Here is a 10,446-nt window from a genome sequence, read left to right on the forward strand (position 1 = left end):
TATTGTTAGATATGATCTGAATATACTTCATGAACATGTGTTTGTCAAAAAGTATATTGACAAATTACTCGTTTCTATGGACATGACGTCACGGGTTATGACAACAAATATGGCGGACGGCTGATGAATTTATGTGAATGTGTAAACATTTAAACGCCCATCATAAGTTGTAGATGTCAGTAATTACATACTGATAGTTATTGTTGATGGTTTGACAGTTAATAGTTTCATTGTCACACATAAGTAAACAGTCATGCCGCCCAAGAAGAAGAAGAGCGGAAAGAAGAAGGGGAAAAAGAGTGGAAAGAAGTCTGGACGTGGATCTCCAGCCAAAGTTTCCACCGAACAGCTCAACGAATTGTCCAAAGAATTTTTCCTGATACAAATCAGAGATCTTGAGAATAGACTCGTCAGGTTTGCTATTGTTTTCATATCATCAGTATTGTTATCATTTGTAGAATTTTGTAAATAAATTAGCAAAGTGGCGATGCAGTGTCAGACTCAAAGCATTGTCTGAATTTGTCATTAATATCAGGTATTGATTTATTAAAAAAGATTGTATACAAATTATTATGAGGACTTTTACATGAACACTCGTCGATTAGCAGTTGCCGTATCTATAATCCTATTTTTAAAATACTGATGATGAAGGGGTTGTTGTTGACTGTACAGAAATGTACCCTAGCCAAAATCTACAGAAACATACCCCAGGACGTGTCCATTCTACAGTCGGAACTGTCATACTATTGTATGAGATGCAATTTCAATTGTGTCATATAAGAAACAATCATTCACAAGCATTGCGGTTGCAATCCTGAGACACGGAACTATTTAACATGAGCCTGTTTACGTTTTTGGTTGAGGAATATGGAAGAGGTACATTTATGTATTTGACTTTGTTTAGGTATAGTAAGATACATATCCCAACCAGACAAGACCCTTCAGCCATTAAATATTGCCATACTAATTGACTGAACTATGCAAACAAGTTAATTGTAACACGTTGAATACACATTAAAAGAAATATGTCAAGGGCATTTAAGGATGTCATTCATTGTTTTGAAAGCAGAACCATCTATCTCCATCTTTTTACCGAATACCGAATAACAAATCCACATTCCCATAGAGATGTTGTCTATTTGAGCTTTTTAAATAAAGACCGCTAACTTTTTTTTTTTCCAAAGATGAAAAAGTAACGACTGCTGACTAATCATCCTAAATATGCCAAATATAACCTGAAAACTGACACTTCTCCACATAAAATCTTTTGTAGCATAATGTGGAGGCCAGCCCCAGTTGTTATCAATGTACTTGACCAGATACAATACCTGAATCTAAACATTTGGGATACAACTTAATCTAAACATGAACTAGCTAGAATAGTGGAACCAAAATTGAACACTGCCTGAAATGCCTAAAATTTATCTTTGCTTCCAGATGTTCAAGATAGACTGACCTTTAGACAGACTGTCTCATGCCAGTGAGCTATTGCCAATTGTGTTGCTGTAATGACTTACATGTATAATTCATTTTTAGGATTGGTCACTAGTGACAAACTCTAGGTGAATTGGATAGGAAATGAAAACATTAATTATTCATGATCTGTTGGAGATTCATTTTGATTTTTATAAGACCTACAAATATAACAAACACATCTAGACCCCACAAATCACAACCTTTTTTCTTAGTCTTTTCTTTATGCCACTTGTGTAAATTTTGTTTCATTTTTCTATAAATAAACCGTTTATTATCGTTCTCTAAAGCAGACCTATACCAATCTGCTTTAAACAAATCAGAGCATGAGCATGTTTGTGACTCAAGATATATTCTTTTCTTAAATGTTTTTGTTGATGTCTGTCAAATACTTGACTCATATTCAAATATTATAAAAATTCTTATTATTGAAAACCAGTACTCAACTCATTTGAGACATTTCAGCCTTACCTATGTTATAAGTCCCAGGGGCGGTGGGGTAGCAGTGGTCAAAGCGCTGCGTCATGCCAAGACCCGGTTCGAATCACATGGGTACAATGTGTGAAGCCCATTTTTGTCTCGTGATGTTGCTGGAATATTGCTAAAAGCGGCGTAAAACCAAACAACTCAGTCAGTCAGTATAAGTCCCAGACTTGCATTCATTGAAATAAACAAAGTCTTTTTCTTATTTATAGGACACATCCGATAACGAATATACTGACTTGAAAAATCTTGTACTCATCCCCACTGGCCTTTATAATGTTTAGAAGGTTGACATGATGATTAGAAATTATCATATGCTAACTGAACTTTCTTGATCTGGTAAACCATGCTCTGATTGGTCAAGTGGAAGGTCATTCTGTCATAACACATAATGGATTGTTAGAAGTGCGTTTAGCAGTAGCGAGAACTAAATAGTCAGTTGTTTGATTGGTCCCTGCTGCCATATAGCTGCCTGAGATACAGCACGTATTGTAGATACCACAGACTAATAGTTTTAGAACGACCTTCTTCCAGGTATCAGAAAAAGTGCGATGAGCTTGAAGTTGGAAATGCCCAGTTCCATGACAAGTTTGACCAGATGGACACAGATAAGAGGGAGATCGTGTCCTTCTGGAAACAACAAGTGGAGAAAAAGTGTAAGCATCTGGATTTGTTAACAAGCTGTAAAATCTTAAACTATATAAACAATGCATAAGAGGCTTTAAGAAATTATTTATCAATTTTCCATCAAATTGTAATTTTAAATGTCAAGTTGGAAGCATTTTCTAAGTTGTGTTTTCTTAAACCTTATTTTCACCTTATACTTTGCATTTTAGCTGATGAGCTGGCAGACTTGAACGACCGTTTCATCGGCTTGCAACAGGCCAAAGATGCTGAGAAGGAAACGTATGAGAATCAGTTGCAGTCCTTGAGAAATGAATACCAGGAGATGAAGGATCAGCTGACATCGGAGAACATGATCTTAGGTGAGGGATAAATAATGTTGGCAGTAGTGACAGCAGCTTCAGGCGTCTCATCCATGGTGTAAATATCAAGTCCATTGTTAAAAGATACGCGAAGTAATCTCCTGTCATTATTTTGTTATGACATGCAGACAATGATATTTCTATATCATGTCATGCTGATCCATTGTCATCATTAGTTGTCATTTTCACATATTACTTTTGTAATTCTATAAATTCATACTTTCCCCCTCCCCATTGTAATGACATGGGTGGCCCAATGGTTTAATGCACCACATTTCACTGTGCATTGTCGGTGGGGTAGCTTAATGGTTAAAGCATTCGTTGGTCACACCGAAAACCCGGGTTCGATTCCCCACATGGGTACAATGTGTGAAGCCCATTTCTGATGTACCTCGCCGTGATATTGCTGGAATATTGCTACAAGCGGCGTAAAGCCATACTCACTCACTGTGCAGAGTTGCCTCCCTTGTGCACACCTGAATCCTATGATCACTGGTTTGAATCTCGGTTCACACTGATTATGCTTTTGACATTGCTTCAGGCTTTCTTCCGACAACCTTCTGATATAAATGAAATGTTCAAAGCATCATTGAACGTAACTCCTTCACTCTCCCTGTACTAGGTGGCAAGCTGGCGTCTCTAGAGGAGTTCAAGGTACAGAAGGAGGATTTGATGGCCAAATTTGCCATGATGGAGGAGGAGCTGGCCAAGAAGGATCAAGATCACAAGGAGGCTATCTATCTTGGAGAAGAAAGCTGTCATTGATAAGGACAGGTCAGTGACCATCAGCTTGTGGTGGTGGTATATAGTTATACCTGGGGATGGGTAGCCCTGTCATCCAGGGTGCAATTTGTTGTGCAGAGCTGCATCACATGGGAGTTCCAGGAATCTATGATTGTGGTTTGATTCCAGATTTTTGCCTTGATTATGTTTGTGGTTTGTAAGCATTAAACTCACTCCCATAGGTTTCTCCAAGTGATCTAAGACGTGCATAGCCTCAGGTGTTCCTCCTGTATCAAGCTGACAAGATATGGTGTGACTTAGATAGTGTCATGAAAGGCAAAAATGTTTTAACTGGTCTAATATACAAACTCTTCAGGTAAGACAGGCCTTGTTACCATGTCGAATAAGAAAATGAGTTTGTTTTATGACATGTTTCAAAGTGCTAGGGATAGCCGAGTAGCTAAATCATTTCTTTGTCACACTGAAAACCTGGGGCTCTTTTCACGAAGCAACCTTTACTAAGGTTAACCTTAACTCCCATTGCACTACGGTTACCTTAGTGACTTACAATCACCTTAGTGCTTTTTGAAAGGAGGCCCTGGCTTTGATGGAATATTGCGGAAAAAGCACCATACCACAACACTGACTCAGTCGTATGTATAATTGCTACTATATTATTGTACATGTATTGCAGTAGTATCAGAATGGTGATGAAAACATGTTATATTATTAACAGTGAAAGAACTTCGAGAAACCTAGTATATAAATACCTAGATAACAGCCTTTTGATCATGATGATTTGTGATTTCCCAATATATCTTCACAATGACAGTAAAACTATAGATTGCCCGGTGCATTTTAACCCTAATCTTTTCTTACTTGGAAAAATTGAAAAACCGTCTCAATTTTAAAAATAAGTATCTTTGAAAAAGTCAAATACTTTCAATGCAAATCAGGTTTAACTAACCATTTTTGATAGCATTCCCTCCTCACACGATACATGTAAGTATTAACTGGGAGATGCATTTTGTGTATATATTTGATAGATTTGGAGGTTTACATATTTGTGTTGTCAGAATAGAAATTTACAAGAGCATGTACTTGCCAAGATTGTGGCAGGACGGACCAAATGTTTGAAAATCTTCTAGCCCTGGGAATACCTTTAACATTTACCATACTTGTGGGAGCTAGTGGGCTTATCCTAATTTCCATCCCAGCAAAATTTCCTTTAAAAGGTTGATGCCATTGGTTAAAACTGTTTCTGTTATTGCATCCTGAATTGACAGGTTAAAGAAGGAGATGATCCTGAGAGTGAACCAAGTTGCTGCAGAGTTTAGGAAAGTTTCCAACAAACAAATGGCTGAGACAACCAAAAGGACAATACGTGAAAATGTGTCAATCAATGCACAGTTGGCAAAAATGTCTGACAAAACCATGGAACTGATTCAGGAGAACGATGAACTTCGTCAGCGGGAGAAGAAACAGAAACAGCAGATTGAGCTGCTGGAAACAAATGAGAAGGAATTACTCAAGAAAAATCACAGCGGTCAAAAGGTACATGGTTTGATCTTTTGGTAGAAAATTTCAACAAGTAATTTATTAGCGACTAATAGAAAATGGAGAGCAATTGACCTTTTTAGTTCGTTTTTGGTGTTTTGTTTTGTTCTTACCATGCTTATGATGTCTGTGGTAATAAATATATTGACATCAATGCGGCCATTTTGCAACCTTTATGACTGTGCAGTCAGATTTGTCAAATACTGAGGGCTAGCTGTAACTCTGTTCTGATTACTTAACATCAAATTGTATTTGATATCAAACAGAAACTAATTTCACTATATTTGTGTTTTCTTGTATCGTTATAGTCCACAATTATGATCAAACAAATATCAAGATAGTCATTTTCATTATCTTTTGATTTTGCTATTAGTCATTCTGAACTATCCGAAAGCAATTTAAAAAATTAATCGCCTTATGTTGGTCATTATGTCAGCATGAGATAAGTTTGGATGGCCAGAGTAAAATGTTTGGCACAAACTGTCCTTGTATCAAAAGGTACCACAAGAGAGCTTTTGTTTATGTTCAGATGATTAAGATGTTCACGGAGAAGTGTCGGAACCAGGAAGCCATGATAGCAGAGTACGAGCTGAGGGAGGAGGAGTACAGAGAGCGGGATGCCGAATCAGATCTCCTCCGCCAGCAGGTGGAGTCCACTCGTGAGGAGAACCAGCAGCTGTATAGTGAGAAAGACCAACAAGAAGAGCAGTTACGAGATGTCACAAGTCACCTGGAAAAGGAGAGGAAGGACAAGGCCAAGATTGACAGAGTTTTGGCGGACACTGCTTACTGTGTTCAGACTCTTGAGATGGCTCTCAGGGTAGATGTTCAGCAGGGTATGCTGTAATATTGTGTTCAGATTTTCAGATCTCAGGGTATGCTGTAATAATGTCAGATGGCTCTCAGGGTATTCAGACTCTCAGAGACTCTCTGATTCCATGCTGATTGGCAGGTGTTTATGTACAACCTCTGTACATGTACAACTTTTTCAGTTCTAAACATAATTTCAAATCTAACACTCAGAAACACTCAAAACTCTGACAACATAAGGGGCTTCTGATCACCTCAGCTCAGTATTTTAGCCATGACTGCAGTTTTTCAGACATGGTGCACTGATGTCTTTGTGTTGTTGGTGTTGTTATTGTTGTTCTCATGAATTGCTATTTTTGATTATAGCATTTGTTTCATAATAGGGGCCGTGGGGTAGCCTAATGGTTAAAGCGTTGGCTCGTCACTCCGAAGACCCGGGTTCGAATCCCCACATGGGCACAATGTGTGAAGCCCATTTCTGGTGTCCCCCGCCGTGATGTTGCTGGAATATTGCTAAAAGCGGCGTAAAACCAAACTCAGTCAGTCAGTCAGTCAGTTTCATAATAGTGATCTTAAATCCTATTTCGTCAATCTCCTAGAAAACTGATGCAGAGGAGGAGGAAGATGAGGAAGATTCTTTGAACGAGATGGAGAGCCGGGACCGCATGCTGGAGCAACTGCTCATCCTCCTTAACAGTGCTGCAGCAGTGGGCGCTGGCCCTCCCCCTGGGGAGCTGGGCAAGCAGTTCGAGGAGATGGAGAGAAGTGCCAGTAAAATACCTGGCAGTGGCAAGGGCATTAGGAGAGGGTAGGTTCTTGGAAATAGTGGCCTAACAATGGACAGACTCGTTGACTTGGTTGATACATGTCATCATATCCCTATTGCATAGATCGATGCTGTTGATCACTGGATTGTCTGGTCCAGACTCAATTATCTACAGACTGCAGTCATATAGCTGGAATATTCTTGTGTGCTGTATTGGACAACAAACAAACAAACAAGCAAACTCTTAATACAATACGTAAGAAATACACTTCGCTCTACCACAATGTATAGTGTAATAAAACACACTTTTGCCCTGAACTATTATAGTTAAAGCACGAGGACGCTTATGTCCCGAAAGTGCTTTAACGCTATAATAGTTCAGGGCAAAAGTGTGTTTTATTACACTATACATGGTGGTAGGGCTAAGTGTATTTCTTTCTAAGATGCCAAATTTAATACTTTCTAAAGATAATTACGATTAATTTAAGGCAGAAAACAAACAACGGTGTCGGTGACCTAAATTAAGAATCCTCGCGACAGGGCTAACTGGGCTTGTTCTATTGATGTGTCTGCCCCTACGCTAAGATCTAATGTTACCAGAAAAACAAATGATAACAGTTTGATGACGGTTTACGCTCGGATTAAATATCTTCTCTGAATTATTTTAATTACATCTGTCATTAACGTAAACCATATGGGACAATATGAACGTTGCATTTCTACTACCAGCGTAAGTTTAGATCAGTACATCCAGAGGAAGTTGAGTAGTCATAGCGACATTCCACAATTGCATTGTGGGAATGTAAACATTACTTAACGCTACTGTGTCGCTGAAAACTTGTGAGTCGAAATGACACATTTTAACAGTCGTGTAAAACATAAACGTAATGTTTCCACCAGTGATGTTAGCTGTGTGAAGCAACAGCAAACCAAGAAACTGGATGCAACGGTGTAGTTTACTGTAGGAGGCCGTACGATGACGATGGCGATGACAACTGACATGCATCGTGACGTCGCTTACATTGTGACGTAATGTAAAATGGTTCGATCACGAGGGGGCACACTAGAATGGCACAGTGACGGGAGAACGTCATTCAATTGTTACGTCATCAAAAAACTATACCTTATTGTCTGATAATGTATTTTTTTTCGATTGTTCTAACCGCTAGGCATCTTAGAAAGCAATTTACGACTACTTTGTACATATGATACATTACATTACAACTTATTTTGATGTTAAAACATTTGAATAATAACAGCAACTCTTTAAGTACCAGTTTATGCAGATTCTATAGTATACCTGGTTAGCTATAAACAGCAGAATCTTCACAGTGACCTTTAGTTTATATGTTTCTCCACTGCAATATGTTGTTGCTAATCCTGTTGCTTATAATTTTATGATTTCTTTGCTATAGCACATGGGTACAATGTCTGATGCTCATTTCTGGTGTCCCCCACCATGATATTGCTGGAATATTGATAAAACCAAACTCACCCACTCACTCACTCTTTGCTATAGTATCTTTTGAGTTGTATTTCTCTGAAATGTGAACTTTTCCTGGTGGATGAGGAAATATGAGCTTGTATTGTTTTTCTGTTTATTTCCAAATAAAAAGCACTGAACATGTCACATCCCAGTCATCCAATGTGAATCATTTCCTCTACATCTTTGTGGGATGTACAAGAATGTTTGTATTCCATTACAGACAGTTACCCTTGTCCCCAATCTCAACAGTGGAGGTACACTGCCTCACTACAACCTGGGTGACCTCGGCCTCATCCCCCGCCCCAAGCAGCTAATCCCCACCAACCTTGACAAGATGAGGGTATTGTCGGCCACCACCAGACTCGGCACCCTCAGGAAGGTCCTCACTCGCTCTGTGGGCATCCAGACAGTCAGCGTCCCCAAGGTGAGAACAGGAACCAATATTGAAACAATCTGAAACTTTGATGTTGGACATGAATGAATTAGGAGATAATCCTATTGTGTTTACATTTTGGAAGTGATTCTAGTTCGTTGAACGCTGCTAAATGTTTCATTTAAAACCTCACTCGTTAGCATACGCACCATGAAGAAAACGCGTTTTAAATATGCACTCATTACCCTTGCGTAGTGTTTTAACAGGCCTAGACTACGACGATTAGAAATTGGACATTATGACATTTACATACTCATACCTTCGATACTTAGAGTTACTTTGGGTGATTGTTCAGTCATTTCATGTTGGAACCAGGCTGGGTCAATGTTTTCCTCCATATCCGATCCAAACACAAAGAAATCACCAAGGTCAAACGTAACAGTTTCAGACGACATGTTTGTTTACCTTTGTGAGGGTTAATGAGGGTTAATGAGTGCATTGAACTGGCTCTCAGAAGTGGTTATTGAACATTTTTCACCTATAATTTTTTTAGTAACAGCCAATCAAAAATGAACATACTTAAATGGCATGGTAGATTATCATATATTTTAAACATCTGAACATCCCAATGAATAATTGAATCTTGACCAGATAATCCAGTGATAATCATCATGAGCATCAATCTCAGCAATTGGTACGTGATGACGTGTTAACCAAGTCAGCGAGCCTGACCAACCAAACCTGTAAGTCACCTCTTACAACAAGCATGGGTTGCTGAAGACCAATTCTAACCTTATCTCCATCGTCTCGGTATAAATGTGTTGGTAACAGTTAGAACTACTTTTTCAGGCCATGTTTTATGCTGACCAACTGCTCACTCGGGTACCAGTGTCCACTCAACATGTCGTCATGCAAGAGCTTCATTCATTGGATAAACCCAAGACACCAATCACTCTTGGACCAATTGCAACATCCAAGAGACTTTCCAGTAAAGTATACTAATGCTGTGTTTCTGACACTGAGCACATTGCATGGCTTGCCAATCAATGACATCTGTGATGAAATATACATCGTTCTGATCACGCAGCTCACTGTGAACACAGTCTTCACTTCTGGTATAGACATGCTATTCAGAGAATCGTGTCTATCCCATTTCACATTCACTTTCTACTTTGATGTCCAATTATCAAATAATTCTAATATGATTAAATTAAGTGAATTGAATGTACTGGTTACATGATTTTGTTAATTATCTTAATGGTTCCTATGTACTGTGTTCTTTGAATTTATTCAATCAAAAATTTAATTAGTTTTATGTTATTTATTCAGGTAAATTTGTGTTACAGGTAATAATATCTGTTTATATGACATTTTAATTTTAAGTCAAAATCATGAACTTAAAGCCTTCAAAATTTAAAATTCATATTTCACCCATCTAAATATAATTCCGTCCAGTTCATTGGCAAATATATTTATGTACATAACAATTATGTATCTTATTTGTTCAAAGAATTAGCATATCTGTACATTTGTTAATTTAAGTAGTGAAACAAAATATTGATCATTGTATAAATTTATGACCAAAGTGATATTTAAACTTGGATAGATTTTGTTAATGGTAAATCCATGTTTATATTGTTGTGTGTATATGTAAATTCTATTGATTGTGTGATACTGAAAGATATATTTTATTAATGCACTGGTTCTTTTCTTTCTTTTTTGAGGAATAAACAACCTGCATCTTAGTCACAGCATCTTTCTTATCTTTTCACCATTTTGAATATGTCAT

At 38.0% G+C, this 10,446-nt stretch overlaps 1 protein-coding gene across 1 annotated transcript; it reads left to right on the top strand.

The window, feature by feature from the left end:
- Positions 1 to 100: 100 nt before the first annotated feature.
- On the top strand, positions 101 to 10,402 carry LOC124265837 (cilia- and flagella-associated protein 157-like). The gene is given in 11 exon segments (XM_046700682.1): positions 101 to 414; positions 2,491 to 2,612; positions 2,793 to 2,942; positions 3,565 to 3,682; positions 3,684 to 3,716; positions 4,952 to 5,219; positions 5,752 to 6,042; positions 6,632 to 6,840; positions 8,505 to 8,527; positions 8,530 to 8,708; positions 9,507 to 10,402. Coding segments are annotated over 11 exon segments (1,707 nt in total). The 5' UTR covers positions 101 to 253; the 3' UTR covers positions 9,660 to 10,402.
- The last annotated feature ends 44 nt before the right edge of the window (positions 10,403 to 10,446 follow it).

Source organism: Haliotis rubra, unplaced genomic scaffold, assembly GCF_003918875.1.
Source record: "Haliotis rubra isolate DU_JTF1 unplaced genomic scaffold, ASM391887v1 Scf998, whole genome shotgun sequence".
Classification (NCBI taxonomy): Eukaryota; Metazoa; Mollusca; class Gastropoda; order Lepetellida; family Haliotidae; genus Haliotis; species Haliotis rubra.